The sequence below is a fragment of the Eurosta solidaginis genome, chromosome 2 (assembly GCF_040869045.1).
Source record: "Eurosta solidaginis isolate ZX-2024a chromosome 2, ASM4086904v1, whole genome shotgun sequence".
Lineage (NCBI taxonomy): Eukaryota > Metazoa > Arthropoda > Insecta > Diptera > Tephritidae > Eurosta > Eurosta solidaginis.
The window spans coordinates 151,897,737-151,920,017 of NC_090320.1; the positions used below are offsets into that span (position 1 = coordinate 151,897,737).

Below are 22,281 nucleotides of genomic sequence, written 5' to 3' on the forward strand. Positions count from 1 at the left end.
ATTATTTACTAATCGATTATCTACACCACTTTTATTTATGAAAATTCTTTGAAATTTTTAAAATAAAAAACAGCAAATTATTTGGCAATAACTTAGTACATAGGCTGCTGAATTGTAGTTTTTTTATCCAAATTTTATATAATAAACAACATCAAGGCAGATATGAGAGGTTTAAAATCGTAGCACATATGAGGAATATAAGACCTTGTGAATTACCCAATTATTCACTGCAATCGTTTATTTGCAAACATATTGCTTTTTGTTCTTTCACATCAAATTATAAGCATACAATAAAAACGCGCTAAAATGTTCACTCAATGGCCAAATTAAATCAAAAAGCTTTATCAAGCCACGCTGGGTTGAAAGGGGATTGGGTCCATCGATCCCTTTCGGGTATAAATGGGTACAATTAGTCTCTTCATAGGACATGCTCAAACAAAAGGATGCAGTTAAACTCATACAAAGAGATCAAAACTAACATTGGTCGCATACTCCCTTGCGACTCATCCCGGACGCAGCCTAGACTAATCCGCATTTTTTGCAGGGAAGCTTATGCATTCCAGTAACATTCGCCACAATCAAACAAGATGTTGCGTTTATAAATATGAAGGAACGTCACTTGGTAATTTGAAGTTTATTACGCCTTGCCCATTCACATACAAAATTTCACGAAGCAATTATATAAACATTTACCCCATACAACAAAAATACTTGCTAACATATTTTGTGTCGTAATAGATTATTATATTGTAGTTTTTATTTGCGAAAAATTTTAGGAAAGTTACCAACCAGTGAGAAAAATAATTTCACTGGCAAGGCGTGCCAACACCCTTAGCTAAAGCAAATGTCAAATTCTTCTTCTTATGACTTTCTTGCAACAAAATTGCCATCATCCGGTGGCAAAATCCTGAGCCAGATAAAGAAGAAATATGTGAGTTGGCTACTTTTCCATTTCAGATGACGCCAGTTTTGATCAATCTACAGTTCTCCATAAAAATACGTGCAATCTAATCATAATTCATAAGCTTGTGTTAAGCTGTTTATGTGACGGAGCTATTATGATACGAATAGGGTTTCACGGTTTTAAATGGATCACGCCACTGATGACAACGTGTTGCTTTATACATAATAAAGCATATATGACACTACTTTACTTTTGCTTGGATTCCAAGCTAAAAAAACTGACGAAACTTTAACGGAACTTCAAAACACAAAAACAATTTCTATCATGAAAAATCGAGACCGCTATTCCTCCAAAATAAGTGAGTTTGACAATTTTTTGTGTATGTTTTACATTTTATTTTTACATTAACACTTTTAACAATAAAAACAATGCAAATAACACACGAAAATTATTTCGGTCTCTAACGGTTTACTTTTTCACAAGACATTTGTTTTAATTGTGTTTTTATGCACCAAATTTTCAAACTAAAAACAAAATTTTCATTTGACAGAAAAAATAGAAAAAAAACGTCCGAATGTCAAAAACACCTATCGAAATACAAACTGACTCGTTTGTTTTTAATGACCTAGATTGTATTTTCCTTGTATTTCGTTAGTTTTTTGAAATATAGTTTGCAAAGGCGACTGTGGTCGAAAGAGCTGATCGAACGAATTTTCATTCGGTATTATGACAGTCATTCGGTGAAGACTAGTGTCATTGTTCGGCAATTCAATAAATTCAACCGTTCAGAAAAGCACATTCCCATCATTTGTCAAATAAAATAAAAGCAAAATTATTTATTATGAAGAAAAAGCTTAAGTACTGGAACTAGCCAGAAGTATAAAACGCTGAAATGAATTTCAACGCGTAATTGTAGCTATCTAAACATTGTAACTTTCTGAACATGTGTTAAAAACGTGTAACGAACCCCGTTAGTCGGGTTTATAGCTGGGGTATAACTAAGCGAATCGGTTCGCCTCTACAATAAAAGATGTTAGTTAACGTTACAAAACGATGATTTATTACAATCAATAATAAAATCCATATACATATATATATACGTATGTGGTTATAATACGTTTAGTCACCGAGTGTTTTACACGTCTAGGTGGTATTCCTGGTGAATATACGTAATCGGTGAGCGTTTTACACAACTCACCGGATCTGTAGTAAAATACAGTCGTCGAGCGTTTTACACGAATCGGCGGTATACCTATCATAAACAGCTGAAGTTTGACACCACCAGCTGCTCCGTAGTGGATGTTTAACACAGCCCACTATATAGTTCAATCTACGACTTCGAAGCCAAGAGTGCCTTGTTCATGAATTTGCCGCTCCTTTTATATCATTTTTGAGTCGGCTTCCGTTGATTTACAATAAAAGTTCTTATAACTAAGCTTAAGATTACTAAGTATATATGTGTACACATGTGTGTTGGCTATCGTTGGAAAATTCCATTTCTCCTTGTTCGCTTATACGTAAGTATGTTTGTTTGTGCATAATTATGTGAGTTCTTACACTCTGCGATAAAACTTTTAATATCCTATATATAATTTGATATGTATTATAATTATATATGTTTTAAAATGTATGTATGATTGCACAAAGTATATTTAATTCAAAATGTATGTATATATATGTATAAGTGAACTCATTTCATGCCATATATATATCAGTTTATAATTTTAATACGAAAAATCCAAATGTGTGGAGGCCCCGAAAGCCTGTAATTTTGGGGTCTTCACATCCCCCCCCCCCCCCTTCCTTCCGGCTAGTGATTGTTACCTCGCCGCATCTGTTGATCCATTGTCCTCGCGTGAAAGCTGTAAATTTTGTCCAAAACCATCTAATCGTAACCCGAACCGTGTTGGTATTTCCTTCGTTAAATTTCCCAAGGTTTCCCATCTCGCAAAATTTCGTATGTTTATGTGTATAAATGTACGTGTGAGTTTGGTAATTTCTTACTTGTTATTGTTGTCACCAAATAATTATTCCTTCTTAAGTTACGTTGACCTTTATTGCTGTACTACTGTAGCTTTAGTACTTGTCTCTTCATTTCGTGCTTGCTTGCGTTGTTTGTTGGTGTACCATGTAGCTGTGATATTTCTATTACTTATGTTAGTTACTACTGTTGGTATGCACGTGCATTTGCCCTTTATTGTATTGCTTCTGTTTTTGTTGTTGTACCACTGCATTTATATTTCGTGTTTGCACGTGTTGTTTGTTGTTGTACCATTGCGTTTCTTTGTTCCTTCCCTACAAGACGGAGGTAACTAGTTCACCCACACATTCAAAGCTTTTTTCGCTCTCCACTAACACATCGGCGTTTCTTGCTGTCATCGAAATGACAGCGTCATCTTAATACGACAATTTATTAATTATTCCGGGAAACATTTTAAAACGATGAAAAACTATAATTGTGGTAATTAAACTAAAAAAGTGCTTGTGCTACGGGCTTTTAGGTGTGATGTGTGTTAGCTGTTTAGGCACTTCTAAATTAACCTGGCGCATTAACTAAAGGCAGCCAAGTCCTCTTGCCACCAATTGGAATTGGAAGATTCGATTTCCAAAACCAAAAAAGGTAACGTTTTCAAGACAGTGCACAACCTAAACAAAGGTGGTATCAAAAGACGCGTGTCGAGATCCGTTTTTAGAATCTGAAAGTTGTATAGAATCGACGGGATGGCCTAGCAGGTTTCAGGTGGTCATACTAAATCGCTCCCGGGAAGGGTCCTTATCGCTACAACCAAAGCAACATTATTTACTCTCTGCTTTTCATTCATACGTATGTGTATTTTTAAATAATAAAAAAAATGTTATATTATTCTAATATATATCATCTCTGCCGGGGTGCGATTCAGGATATGCCAAAACAACAAGAAACCTACAATTAAATGCAGATTCACGTATCATTTGCCAAGGATTTACCGGTAAACAATGTACTTTCCACAACCAACATGCTTTGGAATACGGTACAAAATTGGTTGGATGTATTTTCCCAAAAAAGGGTGGAACTACGCATCTCGGTTTGCCAGTATTTGCTTCGGTAATTTATATTGATTTGTACTGATTAAAAATTGCAATAGTAGATAATGTAATGTGAATTAAAATTGAATAGGTAGCCGAAGCAAAAAATGCAACTGATCCGCATGCAACTGTTGTTTATGTACCGCCACCGGGAGCTGCTGCTGCTATCATAGCAGTATTTATTACAAGCACGACATTTCTTTGATTGGTTGCATAATCGAAATTGTGCCCTAACATGATATGGTTCGCGTTAAGCACGCTATGTTAAAGCAAAATAAATCTCCTCTAGTCAGGTCCGATTGTCCAGGATCATCGCACCAGAAAGGGTAAGTAAATTGCCTACCATATTAAATATATAAACAACATGTATGAATTTGTTAGTGATAATTTGTCATGCTTTTGTTGATAATCAACTGAAGAAGGCAAATACCAAAGAGTTCGAAGTTCATGTAAATACCAATTGATTTCTTTAAATAGCGTTTGGAGAACAAAACCCATATGTATGTATGTATGCATACAACTGCATAGAAAGGGAGGGATTAATTAATTATGATCAGTAGATTTATAGGATTTTTATTATTTTCCCTGCGTCGCCGTTGCCAACGCAATGTTGCGTTAAGAGAGGACATCAACACCTTACCCACAACCAGTTAAAATTTTAGTAAATTTTGCTCTTTTCATTACTGATTCAAAACGTGGGAAGTTATATATGTAGCATTCCATGGAGAATGGTAAATTTTATCAGACTTTCGCATTGCGGTCATTATTAATATTCAATCCCTAGAAGGTTCAATGTAGTCATATCAATAGGTCCGGAGATGGTCGGGTTAGTACCTCAATGGTGCTTGTTACCGGAACGTAGATAGATAATTTATTGAGGATTGCACAGTGACTTGCACATCTCCTTCACAGCACCTCATAGTAGCCGACTTCTTTGATGAACCCTAGCAGAGTTCATGGCTTGAGGGATTAAATGTGGGAATGCACTGTCCATGGTGAGCCCATAAACTTAGCCCTACGTTTTGAGATTGCTTCGTATTCTTGGAGGATATGGTCCGCCGTCTGCTGATCGATCACAAAATCGGCATGTGTTATTCGATAGTATGCCCACTTTCTGCATACGGCTGCTCAGTCTATAATGCCCTTTAAGAATAGCTCTTGGGATTCTTCGGTTATCTTTCGATAGGTCTATTATTTCCCTGTAGCGACTTGTGCTATAACTTCCTAACAGTAACTTAAATTGTCTCAAACCTGGCGTATTGCTCCAGTGTTCCAGTGCCCCCCCCCCTTTCTCCTAATAAATGCCCCTGTGAGCCAACTGACACGAACGGCTCGGGATCGATGGGTCATTCAGTTCCTGCCTCTCTTTCCGGGTTTTCCGCCTGCTCTTGTTGTAGCAGTGCTTCTCCCCATGCAATAGGTGCGACAGATCACAAATTGTCATCAATGTCCTCTAACGAGAGTCCAAGGAAACAGAAAGTTTCAACAGGGTGTACCATAATGAGAGGAGTGTTAGAGGCGCTGATTCCACAATACAGCTAAAGAGATGGTTGGTGTCATGTGGGGACACATTATAAGCAGGACATATGTTTTGTATGTCGGGGTTGATTCTGGATAGGTAAGAGTTTAAGCTGTTACAGTATCCAGATCGAAGTTGGGCTAGAGTGACTCCCGTTTCCTTAGGGAGAGTGCGTTCCTACTATGCTAGTTTTTTTCTTTGAGTACAGGATTCACCGGGCAATTCCTGGCATAGAGGTCCGACGCCTGTTTGTGGAGTTCACTCAGGACCTGCTTGTGTTTTTCAGCTTCATACGGCTGTGTTTTCAGGTGCCGTATTTTCTCATAATGTAATGAGGGTGTGAACAACAAGAAGCCACAAAAGATTTGTAAAATTTACGAGGACGTCGATGCAACCATCCCTTGCACGTGACACACTGACAAGAGTATGACCATCCTAAAAAGATTCTTTTCCCGCAGACGCAGCAAAACCATTTCTCATGACCGGGGTCAGGAGAAGTACACGGATTGGGTTCGATACCTTCCCGGAGGAGGAGAGTATTGCGCAGACCCGCTGCATGGATCTGCTGGGAGGATGATAATTTGTGGGAGGGACGCAACAAACTAAACACTAGAGTCCGCCTGCTCATTACCCTGTACTCCCCTGTGGCCTGGGACCCAGTGCAACAGTACTACGTTGTGCACCCAAGGACCAGTGCTGACTTTATTTCGAACGCCACAATTGCCTTTTGTGGGGCCTGACTGTCTGACTGAGTATGGCAATTGTTTAATTGGAGTATCAGCGCTGAAGGTTCAGCTTAGCGCACCAACATATCCGCTTGAAAGCTGCTCGTATGTGCTTTTAGAGGTACTGATATTTTGGCTCTGGGTCCGGAGGCTCTGGATTCAATCCCCTCTGGCGTCTTCGAACCAGGGCCGTAGAGAGAAAATCCGGGCCCGGGACTAAAAAAATTTACAGGCCCCCTATAAAAAATCCACTAATACATTTGATTAACGTGAATTAATAACGTTTCATTCATAAATCATTATTGATGGATTACATCAAAAAAAATATTTGCCACATCAACTAAATGATTTTTGGCTAAGAGCTGACATAAAAATTAACACAAAATATTTACTATTTGTTTTATTTTATTGTAACGTAGAAATAAAATTCTCTTTTAACAGCCACATATTATTTCAAATAATCTTTTCTAGTTATTTGGTAACAATTTCACACATTTCTGATAAATTTAATGATGATTATAAATTTTAATTATTCAATATAGAATGTTCGGATATCAAAGAGTGGCTTTACTTGCTTTTTTCGCTGCAAAATTTTTTATAATAATATCAAAATTTAACAGTCTTGCCAAAACGGATGCAACACAAAGCGTAGCAAGTCCTTAAACTCGCTCTTTAGATGAACACGATCTATGAAAGTCTTTTATTCTTGAAATGACGCTGAAGGAACGTTCTGCACTAGATACAGTGACAGGTAAAGTGCAAGGGGTACGTAAACCAATACAAAAGTTGGGGGAAAATTGTATACATATTGTAACGAATTTTACTTGCAAATCCTCTTATTTGCAATCCTCTGCTAAGTTCGAATCACTAAACTGTTGAATAAATAACTCCAATATTGAATAATAAAAAAATGGCCTTTATTAAAGTACTTCACAATAACACTTATATTTTGCTACTCGCTGCCTTAATAACCAAACTGATTGATAACTCAAATGAAACTCTACTATTGGCCGCCAGATCTCGTGCTTAATCAAACTCATTGATAGCTCAACTCAAACTGAATTACAGCGCCTCTACATCTGTTGCCTTTTATACCCTTTGGTTTCCTCGTTCGCATTTTTCCAGAATCTACTAGCATTGTCCATGAGCTCTCAAACTTCTCAGCTATATGCATGTGTTTGCGCATTGACTCTCCGCTGCAATTATTTATTCGTTTATGTAGTACATAATGATTGAATTATTTATGTGAATGTTTGTAGTTTACAGTCTCTCGAGTGCACATAGGCGTATAAGTAAATACATCTGTGTGTGACATCTCTTTCGGCTGCCTTATATATGACGTAAATACTGCTTGGCATGACCTTAGCATCGCCTTAGTGATGGTATAGCTTAGTGATGCTAATATCCGTGACAATATTTTGAAAATAGACAGCATTTAGCAATTCCAATGGTGACAGACCTTTATCAAAATTTGCTTCGTAAATGTGTTTCAAGTGAACTATTTCACATTCTAAGCTTTGAGAAATATCCGACTTGTATTTTTCGACAAATTTTGCTGCGCTCGCCCGAACCGTAATTTCATCCATGTCTTAAATTGCCACAAAAAGGAAAACTTCGTTCAAATTTCTCATAGCTGCAAATCGTTCAGTAATGCCAGTGATTACCGAATCAACGATCACCAAGAATGTATTGTTTTTTTGTTTTAATCAGACTCTGAATCATCCGTAATCATCTCATTTAAATTATCTTCAGAACGCCTTTTGGGTTTTCTCTTTCGAATGTCCGGAAACTTTGGCGAGATGTTCAATTGAATAGCAACTGTTTTGCATTCGTTTAAAATTGTTTCCCATTGGTTCCTGATCAACTTCAAATCAGCTAATAAGATGTCGGACCTCAACATCTGTGGTGGCGTCTCTCGCTTGGAGGACCACGCTTCTCTCATAATGGTAGGGTTTTGAACCAAATTGAGGACAGCAAGATACATTCGAACTTGTTGATGTACTTGAGAATGCCGGTAACATCGCCGTATGCTTGCGCAGTCAAATTTGGTTTTTGGCTGAAAGACTATGAAGAGAGCTAGGTACATTTTTTTTGAGGATGTCACATCGTTGTGGAGTGCTGCCGAAGAAAATAATTGCAGCCGTACAACATTCTGCAGAATCAACACCACTTAAATTGATAGCGTTTTCTTTTCTGAAATAAATTGTTGCCTAAGTAAATGGTAATACTCTACCCCATCGGGTTAGGGGGTCAGAATATACCCGCAGTACGTATGCCTGTCGTATGCGTAAGAGGGGACTAAAATATCAGATTCCAGGTGCTGTGTAGCGCAACCCTGCAGGTTGCCAGCGCAATATATAGCTTCCCCAAACCTAATTGTCAACCTCACCTATCCTATGGTCGAGCTAGCACCTTAATGGTGCTGTGGTACCGGAGTGTACCGGATCTGTATCCGGCAAAGAACCACCACATCGAAATACTCCTCAAAGCCTTTGGGGAGCAACCTTATCGCTACAACAACAACAACAACAACAACAATAGAGTTACTCCTACCCCAGAAAATGGTCAACATTTATAGTGCATACAAAGAACATCTCAACTCACCAAATTCACTCATATTAGCAGAGTATATGTGGAACTTAAGAGCGAATTGAGAGTTTCACAAAGTTGCACTGCCACACCGCCATTTTATACAGGGTAAAAGTGTAACGCTTTTGCTCTGCGAGCAGGCAAGAATTTTCACAAAAGAACGAAATACCCCGTAAAGGCGTTGCCTGTTTTTTAGAATAGAACAACAATGCTTGCGTAACACTTTATCCAGAAAAGAAAACGCTATGAACGTAGTCAACATGACTAGCATCAAGCATAGCATCAACGATAATAGCAAAATACTTAGCTTTCTTGCCTTGATCTAATATAGTTTCCCTCACATGCTTTGCACAAATTTCTATAAACTCGTTCTGAATGTCTGGGGAAAGATAGTGAACTTGTAAACGTTTGTGCTGCTATTGTGAAATCCTAACTTTCTCCAAATGATCTCTAAGTATCGGATCATAATGGCTTATGAGATCTTAGATGCCCAAAAAATGTCCATGGTTTCGCTTTTTGAAAAAAATAGCGTCCAAAATTCTATATAAAATTTCTTTCCACTTTTGAGTTTCAGTGATTAGCTGTTCATTGATAAGTGTATCAATTGTAGCCTCCTTTCGAATTAGGTTTTGTAAAGATCGCCATTGAATATAACATTTAATGCGATCTTCAGTATTTTCGAGTGATGGCAGTTTAGCGCATAGCTTCTTCCATACCTGGAATTTCGAATATTCACCAGGACAACAAATTTTAGGTCGATTTAAAGTATTGGTGCTTAACAGACGACATGGTAGGCAATAAAAAGCATTGCTACTGCCACTCCACACCAACCAGTGACGCTCCACTTTCTCATTATTCATTATTCACGGTATCGATATCGAAGTCGTTTAAATAATCTAGACTTTGATACAGAGTTGGTGGTATTGTTGGAAGGCTTTTTGAAGATGAACCTTCATCAGTGTTACCACGAAAACTTTACGATTTCGGATTCATGTAAACATATATTTTTGTTTGATGTTTTTATTGTCTCCTCACTGTTCGAGGGGCCAGGTAAAAAATCATTATCAATATTCGTTGCTTTTGAAATTCGGCTTAAAATTTCCACATGGAACAACTAAAGACTCTCCTGAATTAAAAAAAAATGTCTTAGTACCTCTAAATCGCGGGCTCCCCGAGAAATACTGGGCCCCCTGAGAAATATCGTGCCCTGCGCTTGCCAGGCTAAGGCTCCAGCTATTAGGAGTGATAAAGCTGTCAGATCTAGAAGCAGCAAGTGGCTTAAGTCCTAGGAAGCTTCTAGTATTTGTCAAGAAGACGGAGTTTTTTATAACATAGGTCCTGGCTCTTGATAGGGTTTGCAGCTTGGTCGTTAAAACAAACTTCTGGTAACACTACGGACTCATTCAGTCTATGTGAGATCCTCATGAACCGGCCACTTCAACCTAACCTATATTTTGTGTTTTGGTTTTTACTTTAGAATCTACCGGTTAAGTAAGCGATGTCAGCTAACTAAGCACCTTCAAATGTAGATCCATAAGGAACATGAGGTCGCCAGAGCCTCGGCTGTTAAAGAAACAGGACTCGCCACGGGTAGGTGACGTTGAAAATTGGGTTGGAGAGGCTACATATTGCGCTGGCAACCCATTGAACGGATTGCGCTACAAAACCCCTTGAATCAATTTGGTATTTTAGTCGCCTCTTACGACAGGCATATCTACCACGGGTATACTCTAAGCCCACTAACCCGCTGGAGCCATGAGCAGCGTGAGTGCACTTTGGGTGTCGCAAGGCAAGTTCCGTTGTGCCTGGTGTTGTTGGGTGAGCAGCCAGGCAAGGCAGCAGGGAACACATGCACCATTCAGGATGATACCCTCGCTGAGCCCAAAAAATCTGGGAAAATTAGTTGTACTGCTCAGATCCAGCAAACGAGTATGTTCTGTACTGGCATATGATAAACTTGCAGACAACCAAACGTTTACATTCCTGTCCAAAAGGGAATTGGTGCTCGGCACTGCTGCTAAAGAAGAATAGACGTAGTCATATCAATTCGTTCCCGGGTTACTCGGGGAAAGCAGTTTTAGCAGTACTTTGCCCGTTTCAATTTGCACATCCATTCAAAGAACTTCGCATAATGGATTAAACAGTCATCTGAATTTATTCGTTTTTGTTTTTGTAGCACGCCTAATTTACTATCTATTACCCCAACATCTATCAATTATCCCTTGTTATAATCTTCGGGTACCCCCGTTACCGGAAGATGCCTTGGCATGGTGGAGGTTCACTTCAATTTACTTTACAGGTCCTGATTCTGGTTATCTGAAATCCCCTTGAGTATCTTGTATTTATTAAGCACTTCCGGTTATATTAAAAACTTATTATCTATCCTTACTGATATTCGTTTCTTTTTCATTCTAGGTAATTCGATTTGACGATGTGGGCATAGCAATATTCCAGCTGTGGCTGTAAGAAGAACGTACATTTGCTCAAACTACAAGAAAACTGCGACAACTGTCCCTCGGCCTTTTTAGTATCACATATAAGGCCCTACCACGCATATTATGGGAAAGGGTCAAGTTCAAAGGCTCAACATCACCTGCAAATCGACTTTGATAGCACGAAATGGGGCTGCATATATTCCGGTATTATATCTAGAACACTCATATCTATGCAAAATTGAGCACCATCAGTGTGAGCTTCGAAGCTCAAAATGGTTTCAGAAAGGGCACGACTACGAATGAGTTTACGTCTTTACATATATAGTTTGTACATATAAATATGCACATATGTAAGGTTTACTAGAAAATTAAGGAAATTATTTGTAAAAACTATTGTATACATAATTTATTCATAATTAAATATTATTTAAACAAAAGGGACGCGTTTCATTCGTATAAAGTGCGAATTGACAGAAGGTAACCGGTACGGGTAACCGATAGGCCAGTTACCCGTGTTGTTGTTGTTGCATATGTTTTGGTTAGCGATAACGAAAACATACCTAATGAAGTAACTTAAAAATGTAAATAACATCGAGCGAGAAGGAATGTCGAAAACACAATAGGTAAGAGCGAGAAAACGAGTCACACGTACACTATTTTGAGAGAGCGCTTACCTTTTTCACGACAGCAATGTAAAAGTCATTAACAGCCTGATTCTAATGTGGTAACAACTTTCTTCACCACGGCAACTTTGTTCATGTGGCAACTTTTGTACCCTTTTGGTATTCTGCCCACGAAAGTAGCCGGATAATTGTTTACCCACTAAAATAGATGGTAACATAGATGTAACCACACAAAACAGCTGTTGAAAGCGCAAAACAGAATTGTGAAAATTGAACGTAAACAATAAAATATATATATTTATAACAAAATGTCGAGTTTATTATTATTGCTGCTCATTGAAGACGAAGAGGATGAAATTTTGGAGAGAAGGCACAATTTGAGGAGCCTTCGGGACAATAGTGATCCCATGAACCTTCCCTCTGGTACATTCAAGCATCATTTTCGTTTGCCCAAGGAAGCGTGTAAGTTGCTCATAGAAGATTTGATGCCAAAGGATGACCAAGCCACTTCGCTTCCATTTGGCGTGCGATTTTTTTGTTGCCTCACTTTTTTGGCGCATGGTTCCTACCAAAAATGTGTTGCTAACAATATGTATGCTGCACTCAGTCAGCCATCTGCTTCACGAGCAATCAAGTACTTAGTGAACTTGATTGTCAGAGAGAAATCGTCCGAAGTAAATTTTCCGACCACAAATGAGGAGCAATTGGCTATAAAAACAAGGTAAGGGTGAACGTGCATATTAACATACAGCATGCACTCATATTATTTGTTTTTACTTGGCTAGGTTTTATACAAAGTTCGGATTGAAAGGTGTTATTGGTGCAATCGATTGCACACATGTGGCGCTCATTTGTCCACAAAAAAATGATCCGTCAAGACCTTGTAGTCTGTACATGAACCGGAAAGGATACTACAGCGTTAATGTTGAAGCTGTTTGCGACGAAAATTTGAGGTTTTTGTCAGTTGATGCTACTTTTCCTGGGTCATGCCATGATTCTGGTATATGGACAACTTCAAATGTGCGTGCATTTATGAGCGACCAGAGAGGAAGTTTGCTTATAGGCGATCAGGGATATCCACTAGAACCGTGGCTGATTACACCCTTAGCTGAACCAGCAACTCCTCGGGAGGAAAAATTTAACAAAGTGCACTGCAAAGCACGAAATGTAATTGAGAGAGGATTCGGTTGTGTTAAATCACGATTTCGATGCTTGGCGCAACATCGCACTCTTCATTATAGCCCTGAAACGGTTACGAAAATTGTAAACGCCTGTTTTATTTTACATAATATTATGAGGAAACGTTGGCCGTGTGATGAAGTGGAATTTGAAAATTATGAAGTTGGCGAAGAAAGTATTGGTTCAGCAAATGCGACCAACAGTAGTCTTCACCGGGAGGGCGAAAGGGTTCGGCAGCAATTGATAAACTATTTATCCTAATACTTCATAGCGATTTCCTAATCTAAGACTTGTTTATTTTGAATTATTTATCAATGGTTATATTTTCATAAAATTATATACTCTCCTGGACAAAAGTCATCGTCACAAAAATTTTGAATTAAGTTTGGCTGGACCTAAATTATTTTCGCTAAATTAAAAAAAAAATATATCATAACACCCACAATCCAGATCAAAACTTAAAACTTTTTAGGAAATTCGGGAAAATTCGCGAATTTGTATGCAAATTTTCAACTCTTCATTAGGAATGTTTAGAATTTTTCTCAGTATGAAGTTTTGTAGCCTATTAAATTTTAGGATAATAATGTGTTAATCTTAATGCGGTAGAAGGAATTCCTGATTTTTGAGATCTTTTTTATAGTGTTTGGACGTTTCTTTAATATAAAAAAATTTATTTTTATGGAAATACGGTCTGAAATAATAAAAATAATTATCAAAGGGAAGTTATTTTAGAGTATTGAGATTAACATGTTATTATTCTAAAATTCAAAAGGCTACAAAACTTCATGCAGAGAAAAATTCTAAACATTCCTACTGAAGAGTTGAAAATTTGCATACAAATTCGCGAATTTTCCCGAGTTTCCTAAAAAGTTTTAAGTTTTCATCTGGATTGTGGGTGTTATGCTAAATTTTTTTTTTAATTTAGCGAAAATAATTTAGGTCCAGCCAAACTTAGTAAAAAATTTGAGTGACGATGACTATTGTCCATATGTATTTTTTTTTTTAAATATTTAAAAAACTTTATAATGAATTCATATTTTCTGTTTACATTCAGCAACGAACACGAAAATAGCAGTGGCATTTTTTTTAAATAAAATTTAAGTTAAGAAAAAACTTTTTGTGAGTTTTGTCAATTCTGAAACCGTTTTCGAAAAAAATGCCAAATTCGAGAAATATTTACGAAAATTTCGAATGCAGTTTTGTTATCACAAGTACACGTTATAACTCTCGAAAATTTGAAAAAATGACAGGTGCAATTATTATAAAATTTTTGAGAGCTATAACGTACTTGGGGCAACAAAACTGCATTCGAAATTTTCGTAAATATTTCGAATTTAGTATTTTTTTCGAAAACGGTTTCAGGATTGACAAAACTCACAAAAAGTTTTTATAAAAGCTTTTTCTCAGATTATCTTAAATAAAAAGAATTTCATTCCTGAAATTTGCTATAAATAGTCACGGAACTTTTTATTTGGAGTACTATGAGTTTTCTGAGTTCGCAGTTCTATAGCCCACAAAATTATAGGAATGACAAAAAAGAAGTTTTAGGTTTCTCAAAATTCGCATTGGTTTTTCAGATTTTTTTTTCTGAATGGTGTTTCAGGCCTTACTTAAATTTATTGGGCTTCAAAACTACAAACTCAGGAGATTCAAAGAACTATAAATAAAAATTTTAGTAAAATTTTCTCGAATTTTCCAATTTTTTCCATTCTTTCACTGACAATTTTTAGAAAATTTCCTGAATGGAAGTCTTTTTATGTTCGTAGGTGTACATTTGTTTTCCTATAAATAAAATAGATTAATAAAAAATATAGACAAAAATTTAAGTTCACTCAACTATTTATTATTTATTAATTTGTTATAATTATTTATGTTTACTACTATGTAACACAGCTGCGAAGCAGTGGCAATGTTTGGCGAATTTCATCAATGAAATTTTGTCTTGTTTTAATTTTATATCTAATTTAAGAAAAAAAATGCACGAATCGTGTAACTGAAACTATACATTTCATCTCAAAAACGTTTTTGAAAAAATTCTAGGAAATGTCATGAATATTTTAATTTTTTATTCAGAGTTCTCCTTTGAGCAAGCAGTTTTATAGTCAAATCAGTTTTGTTATAACAAGGTACAAGTCATAAATCTCTTAAAATTTGCATTGATTTTTGAAAGTTTTAAGAGATTTATGACTTGTACCTTGTTACACCAAAACTGATTTGACTATAAAACTGCTTGCTCAAAAGAGAACTCTGAATAAAAAATTCAAAATTTTCACGAAATTTCCTAGAATTTTTTCAAAAACGTTTTTGAGATGAAATGTATAGTTTCAGTTGCACAATTCATGCATTTTTTTCTTAAGTTAGATATCAAAAATAAAACAAGAAAAAATTTCATTTCAATTTGGCAAAAATTGCTATCTGCCGAAATGCTTGCTTAGAAACTAAAATAAGCTAAAATAAATAATAATAAAAAATTCATATTTTTGTTTAAGTTTTCTAATAATGTTTATTAAAAACTTTCTATTCGAGCTCTAGGCTATACAAATATTCTCGACCAGAATAAATTGAATAAATATTGTATAACATCAAAGCCATTCTTTGAATTTTTATACCAATATTTGTGTGGCCTAGAGCTCGAATAAAAAGTTTGTAATAAACAAGAACTTCAAGGCATACAAGGAAACAATTATCTAATTATATGTAAGTCATCACATTCAGTTTTGGTTACTTAAAACTAATATGCGAAAAGAAAATAAAAAATATTTCATATTTTAACATTGGTATTACTCTAATTTCATCACATTCCATATTGCTTATTAAAAGCTAAACTAAATTCATGGAAATAAAATAAAAAATAATTCATATTTGTACTATATTTTGAAAAAAAAAAGGTATTCACACAAGAACCTTTTTGCAGTTTTAACCTAGTTTTGTTTAATGAATTTTTTTTCGCTACTTTTTTATAAAACATGTATTAAAATTAATATATACCAAAGTTCATAATTTTATCCGAAATTCACGAAATTTGGAATTAAAAAATTCGTGTCTTTAGACAAAATTGGATAAATTTCCACCAAAACGTCTTAGAATTTGTCTGAGTATGCAGTTTTGTAGGTCATTGAAATGTAGTACAAAGATGTTTTATTCTTTATCCTTTAAAACAATTTCGTGACTTTTTAGTATCTTATTTCAGATGAGTTGAGCAGTTCCACTCATCTGAGAAAAAATACTAAAAATTACAAAATTGTTTTAGAGGATAAAGATTAAAACTTCTTTCTACTAAATTTCAATGACTTACAAAACTGCATACTCAGACGAATTTTAAAACGTTTTGGTAGAAATTTTTCAAATTTTTCTGAAGACACGAAATTTTTAATTCCAAATTTCGCGAATTTCGGATAAAATTTTGAACTTTGGTATATATTAATTTTAATACATATTTGTACATGTTTTATAAAAAAATAGCGAAAAAAAATTCATTAAACAAAACTAGGTTAAAACTGCAAAAAGGTTCTTGTATGAATACTTAAGCACGTTTGTGTAAATTAATCCCGGCGTTGCATTGCAATCAGCTCTTGGATAGCCGCAGCCAACGATGTTAGCCCATTCCCTAAATTGTCAAGGGATTGCGCTAGTCGTGCCTGCTCTTCTCGTCTCTCTCTCATGTCCTGTTGCACAGTGTTCAAAATTTCATCCCGTACATCTCTCTTCCTGTTGCGTTCTCTCGGCTGCAAAACTTGTCTGGGAAAAGCAGAGTAGGGAGTAGCATTGCCCGAGGCAGCACGGCTGGAGGAAGCAAGATTAGAAGTTCCCGACTCTAAGCAAGCTTCGCTGTTGGGCACTGGATTGGTAGTGGCAGGAGATGAGGAGGCACGGTTGGTGGACACATCATTAAGAGTAGTAGGGAATAAGAAGGCACGACTTTTGAAAACACTGCTGGTGCGCACAGGATTGGGAGTGACAGGAAATAAGGTACAGCTACTGGGCACAGGATTTGTAGGAGCAGGACTTAGGGGAGCATGGCCAGGTGACTCACACATCACTATGCAAAAGTTTGCAATTTCTGCCGCATCTTCATCACCAATCAACTCCTCGAAATCAGTACAGCTCGGTCCCACCTCCGGTGCTGGCGGAATGTTTTCGGCATTACTCTCGTTCTGAAGTAAAAAATAAAATTTATTTCATAAATATTTTTGGTAATAATAGTACTATCTATACCAATGCAATATTTCTATATACCTATTACAAATTGGTAGACATTCGTTGCTCCTGCTATGCATACATATTTGCTTACATCATGTACCTTCTCAAAATAAATTACAATGTACCGATGTATATGTGTACATATGCATTTCATGGGAGACAATGCAATGCATCAATAATAGAAATATTACACATGTTGAAAGCACTTTATTTACATACGTCAAATCCAAGCCTCGAGTTTGAGTGACCTTCTACAGCAGCAATTCCAAAAGTCTCCAACGCTTGCTGCTCGAAATCCGTCAGCTCAGCCACAGGATTTACTCCTCCACCAGTTCGTCGTCGCTCACTAATGAGCTTACGAGCCCGAGCACGCAACTGCTTCCGCCAGTTTCGCAAACTCTGAAAATATACAACGTTTGATATATAGGTATATGTATCTACGATCCAACTACTGCTTTTGTGGTCAGTGCAAAATTTTAACAACAAACAAGCCTTGATGCATATGGTTTATTTAAAACAAGGAGTATAATAGTTTGTTGTTCAATTTCGCACTTTCCACAAAAATACTACAAATGCCGCAGGCAATATTAAATCAGTCGGAAAAAACTCCGGAACTCCGCAAATAGTATTTCGCACAGATTTAGAACTCTCATAAATACTATTTAACACTATTTAGCGGAATACGTATACATATATTAATTATTTAAATTTCTTTACCTCTCGCCAAGCGTCAGGAGTCCTTGCTGGCCCGACCATTGAATTCAAATTTGTGGAAATCTCTTTCCACAAATCTTGAATTTGGTTCGGCGATTTGGGGCAGTTTTTTCCCTGCATTAGTTCGGGGTGGTCCTTGCAAAATGCGATATACCATCGCAGCTGGGCTTGTGTAGTGCGTGCATACTTCCTATAATTATATGCATTTATTAATTTACGTAGAACTTTCAAAAATATTCACAGAATTTACTTACTTGTTCATCTCCATTTTGCTGCTTTTATTCTTTGTTTACGCACATATATGTATGTATTCTATTTTAAATTTCATCACAGACACTGGTGAGTTTCTCGGTGATGACAGCGTTACCACTTTGGCCAGAATCGCAAATAAAAGAACTGGTAACGATTTTCGGTTACATAATGTTCTGGATACTATTTTACCGGTAACGCTAAGAATCGGCCCGTAAGACGATAATTGGTGACCAAGTTATTGGTAACGATTAAGTAATCTATTAGGTAACGGGTACCTGTATTGTAGGGTTGTTATTGTTAGTCGGCTGTGATTTGTTTGGGGATGCTGTTTATGGTAGACGGAATAGATAAGCGTTGTTTTGGCGTGTATCAAATTAGGGTTGCCGAAACATATTGTTACCGGTAATATAAATGTGATGGTTACTATTATTGTGATTATTATACTATTTTCACACAGACGGCTTATTGAATAATAAAGGCAATTTTCTACATTAAGACGCTTATTGAGTTCAATCTTCCCTACAAAATTCGAATCTATTATTATTTCTTAAGTAGCTAATCGAATGCCTAATGAAGTCAAAAGCACAATCCAACTCTGTTGGCAGCGTTCCGTTTCAGCTTCTTAGTTTTTGGTGTGTTCAGTGCTTAAAAACGTCATTTGTCAAAGCAAATGTCATTGTCTGCATGGCTGAACGATACAAGGTGGCCGCATCGAACAGCTGATTATAACCTTTTTTATTTGATTTGATACATCAACTACCGGCGCAGTACGATTTTGACATTTGTCCATCGAATTTACAAGTACATGGAATTTTTTTTGTTTGTAGGTATGTCACCATGCTCCCACCTTGTATCGTTCCACCATGATTGTCTGTCTCATCCTTCATACTAATCGAGCAGTTACTTCTGTGTGAAAGCAAAAAATTTACGATTTCATTAGCAGGTGAAATGAGATCATTAAGTTTCTGTGTGAAAACAGTATTACTATGATCATAAATAGCGTTATTATGATTATTAGAGCATTATCATTAAAACTAATAATAATATTATAGAAAATAAAATTAATGTAATTGTAATAATTATTAGGGCAATGATTGAAATTTATGAAATTTGTTCATATTGTGATTTACCGTCGTGCTACGCCTTCCTTTGTACTTTTCGGTGATATTACTCTTCGGTTGTGTTTGCAAAGATGTAAATGGGCATCTGTGGAAGGTTTTGTTGCGCTTTCGCTTCTCCCGTTGATTAACTTGTTTTCGTAAAATGGTTTACGCTGTTCTCTTCTTGCCTTAAAACGTTTTGTCCAGTTCGACGATGACTGGCGAAATAAAATTCGTGATTCTATGGGGCCCGCTGAATTTTGGTGCTAGTTTGGCCGAAAAGTTGTCGGTTGCCTTTGACAGATGGTGTTCCTTTACCAAAACTCTCTCTCCTATCGCCGGATTCCATTTCCTTCTCCGCAAATTATAATGTCGTGCCTGTTCTGCTGACGCACATTGCTGGTTTCTTCGTACCATTTATTTCTCCTTCATTTTTGCTACTTTTTCATTTGCCGTTGTTGTGGCCTCGCCTGTGCCAAATGTTCGTTCGTTGTTGTTGTTGTTGTTGTTGTAGCGATTAGGTTACTCCCCGAAGGCTTTGGGGAGTGTTATCGATGTGATGGTCCTTTGTCGGATACAGATCCGATACGCTCCGGTAACACAGAACCATTAAGGTGCTGGCCCGACCATCTCGGGAACGATTTATATGGCCACATTGAACCTTCAGGCCATCCCTCCCTCCCCACCCCCAAGTTCCATGAGGAGCTTGGGGTCGCCAGAGCCTCGTCTGTTAGTGAAAAGCCGCTTGAAGGTGAGGTTGACAATTGGGTTGGAGAAGCTATATATTGCGCTACACAACCCCTTGAATCCCAATGTTCGTTCGTCGTATAGGGCGTTAGGGATTCGTGGCTCTCGTCCTTGTACCAAGAATGCCGGGCTGTACCCTGTTGCCCCGCACACACTCGAATTTAGTGCTAGCATTATCTCTGGTAATAACTCGTCCCAGTTGCGTTGTTCTTTTCCCGTGAATGGTGCCAACATCCGTTTGATGTTTCGCTTTGCCCTCTCCGTTGGGTTCTTTTGTGGTGTATAGGGTGCTGTTAATTGGTGCTTTACTTCACAGTCCTGAAGGAGTCTCTTGAATTGTCTGCTCGTGAACTGGGCGCCGTTGTCTGTAATAATGACCTTCGGAACTCCAAATCGTGATAATATACGCTCTATTAATGCTTTTATGAGGCTATCCGCTGTTGCCTTACGTAATGGTACGATCTCTACCCACTTGGTGAAACGATCTTGAAATACTAGAACCATGGTATTGCCGTGCTTTGAACGTGGTAATGGTCCAACGAAATCTGCGCTCACCGTTGCCCACGGTTTTCTGGAAATTGGGTTAATATTTTCCCCGCTGCTTGCTGTTGATTAGGCTTGTAAATTTGACAGGTTGGGCACTGTTGTACATACCGTTTTATGTCGCGAAACATTCCTGGCCAGTAGTACCTTGTGGCTGCTCGAGCTATTGTCTTCCGGATACCCATGTATCCGGGGCGTGGACTGTCGTGCACTTCCTGTAATACTTTACCACGTTGTGGTTTCGCTACACATAGTTTCCACGGGATCGCGTCTTGATCGCCGATATAACTCACCGTTTTCAATTATGTAGTCTGGAAACTTTTCCGGGTTTCGTTTAACTTCCTCCTTCCTTTTTTCAAGTCAATTACACGATATTTCGTTTTCGTGTTCCAGTCTGTCGAGTTGTGCGTCTCGCGGCTGTCGTGACAGTGCATCCGCTACTACGTTTAGCGTACCTTTCCTGTACTGTACATCGAACGAGTATTGTTGTAACTCTAACGCCCATCTCGCAATACGTCCCGAAGGACTTTCGATGGCACTCAACCATTTCAATGATAAGTGGTCCGTGATTACCGTGAATTCGTAGCCTTCCAGATATTGTCGCATTTTGCGTATAGCCCATACAATGGCTAAACACTCTTTCTCCGTGGGTGAATAATTAATTTCTGCTTTGTTGAGGCGGCGGCTAGCGTTCGCGATTACCCGCTCTCCGTCGTCTAGCTCCTGTGTGAGGACTGCTCCTAGTCCAAAATCGCTCGCGTCTGTTTGTAATGTGAATCTTCGTGTAAAATCTGGGCACAACAGTACTGCTGCTTCGTACAGTAAATGCCGTATATTGCTTACTTCCTTCCTCCATAGGGATCTGCCAGTAGCCGTTTTTCAGATCCAGGCTACTTATGTACTTCGGGTTTCTAAGCCGATATAGTATGTGTTGGATCCGCGGTAGTGGGTATGCATCGGGGATTGAGCGTGCGTTGAGCTGGCGATAGTCTATATATAACCTCCACTTACCATTCTTCTTCTTTACGTGTACGATCGGTGCACTATGCGGGCTTCGCGATGGCTCGATGCACCCCTTCTCCAATAGCTCGTTTATCTCCATATTAATGGTTTCCTGCATCTTCGGGTTCCGTGGAAAGTATCTTTGTTTTATCGGCCAATCAACGCGCATGATTATTTTATGCTCCGCGATATTTGAGGTACCAGTCATATTTTCGAAACTAAGAATCTGTTCGTCTAGGAGATCCTTAACTCTTGTAGTGTTTTCAGACGGGCTTTGTTGGTCCGTAGTTAGTCCTTCCATATCGTTTACATCGGGCTCGCCTGCCTCAGTTATTGTCCTGCACATAACCTTGCCTCTTCTGCTTGTAGCGTTACCGTGTGACCGCCGAAACTTAATGATGTGTTTGCCCTGGCAAGTATGTCCATGCCGATGACAACTTATTCTATTAGCCCTGGAAGAACGAGTATTTCGCTGTTGTACTTCTCTTTCTCGATCTCTACGTCTGCCACCATTACTTCCTTTATCGTGCTGACTCTACCATCGCCCAATACCACTCGGCTTCGTACCTGTTTCAAAATCGCCTTACCTAATCTCCTCGAACATGTCTCACTCATAAAACTCCTTCTCGCTCCTGTATCTACTGTTGCTGTTACTTTGCAGCCATTTATCTTTACGTCGGCCA

General features: G+C 37.7%; 2 protein-coding genes and 1 long non-coding RNA gene across 4 annotated transcripts; 2 read left to right on the forward strand and 1 right to left on the reverse strand.

Moving 5' to 3' along the window:
* The first annotated feature begins 3,289 nt into the window (after positions 1 to 3,289).
* LOC137242411 (uncharacterized) lies at positions 3,290 to 11,443 on the forward strand. 2 transcript variants are annotated; one of them, XR_010950231.1, is made up of 2 exons: positions 3,290 to 3,524; positions 11,219 to 11,443. It is a non-coding gene; the product is annotated as an uncharacterized lncRNA (long non-coding RNA). The 2 variants fall into 2 exon arrangements; XR_010950230.1 differs by lacking the exon at positions 3,290 to 3,524 and adding an exon at positions 4,196 to 4,296.
* Positions 11,444 to 12,010: 567 nt separating this feature from the next.
* On the forward strand, positions 12,011 to 14,866 carry LOC137242413 (putative nuclease HARBI1). The gene is made up of 2 exons (XM_067769707.1): positions 12,011 to 12,582; positions 12,647 to 14,866. The coding sequence occupies exons 1-2, from the start codon at positions 12,170 to 12,172 to the stop codon at positions 13,299 to 13,301; spliced, it is 1,068 nt and encodes a 355-aa protein (XP_067625808.1). The 5' UTR covers positions 12,011 to 12,169; the 3' UTR covers positions 13,302 to 14,866.
* Positions 14,867 to 16,407: 1,541 nt separating this feature from the next.
* LOC137242414 (uncharacterized) lies at positions 16,408 to 18,384 on the reverse strand. Its single transcript, XM_067769708.1, has 4 exons — positions 18,209 to 18,384; positions 17,958 to 18,144; positions 17,460 to 17,639; positions 16,408 to 17,194 (listed from the first exon to the last, which is right to left on the reverse strand). Exons 1-4 carry the CDS (start codon positions 18,220 to 18,222, stop codon positions 16,583 to 16,585), a joined length of 993 nt encoding a protein of 330 aa, XP_067625809.1. The 5' UTR covers positions 18,223 to 18,384; the 3' UTR covers positions 16,408 to 16,582.
* Positions 18,385 to 22,281: the final 3,897 nt, after the last annotated feature.

Bases quoted from the DNA above. Each gene is read 5' to 3' on its own strand.
- LOC137242413 (XM_067769707.1), top strand. From the start codon at position 12,170: ATGTCGAGTTTATTATTATTGCTGCTCATTGAAGACGAAGAGGATGAA. The intron at 12,583-12,646 runs GTAAGGGTGAAC...TTACTTGGCTAG, and splicing joins CAATTGGCTATAAAAACAAG to GTTTTATACAAAGTTCGGAT.
- LOC137242414 (XM_067769708.1), bottom strand. The intron at 17,640-17,957 runs GTAAAGAAATTT...GTATATTTTCAG, and splicing joins CTCCTGACGCTTGGCGAGAG to AGTTTGCGAAACTGGCGGAA. The intron at 17,195-17,459 runs GTATGTAAATAA...TTTTTACTTCAG, and splicing joins ACTCGAGGCTTGGATTTGAC to AACGAGAGTAATGCCGAAAA.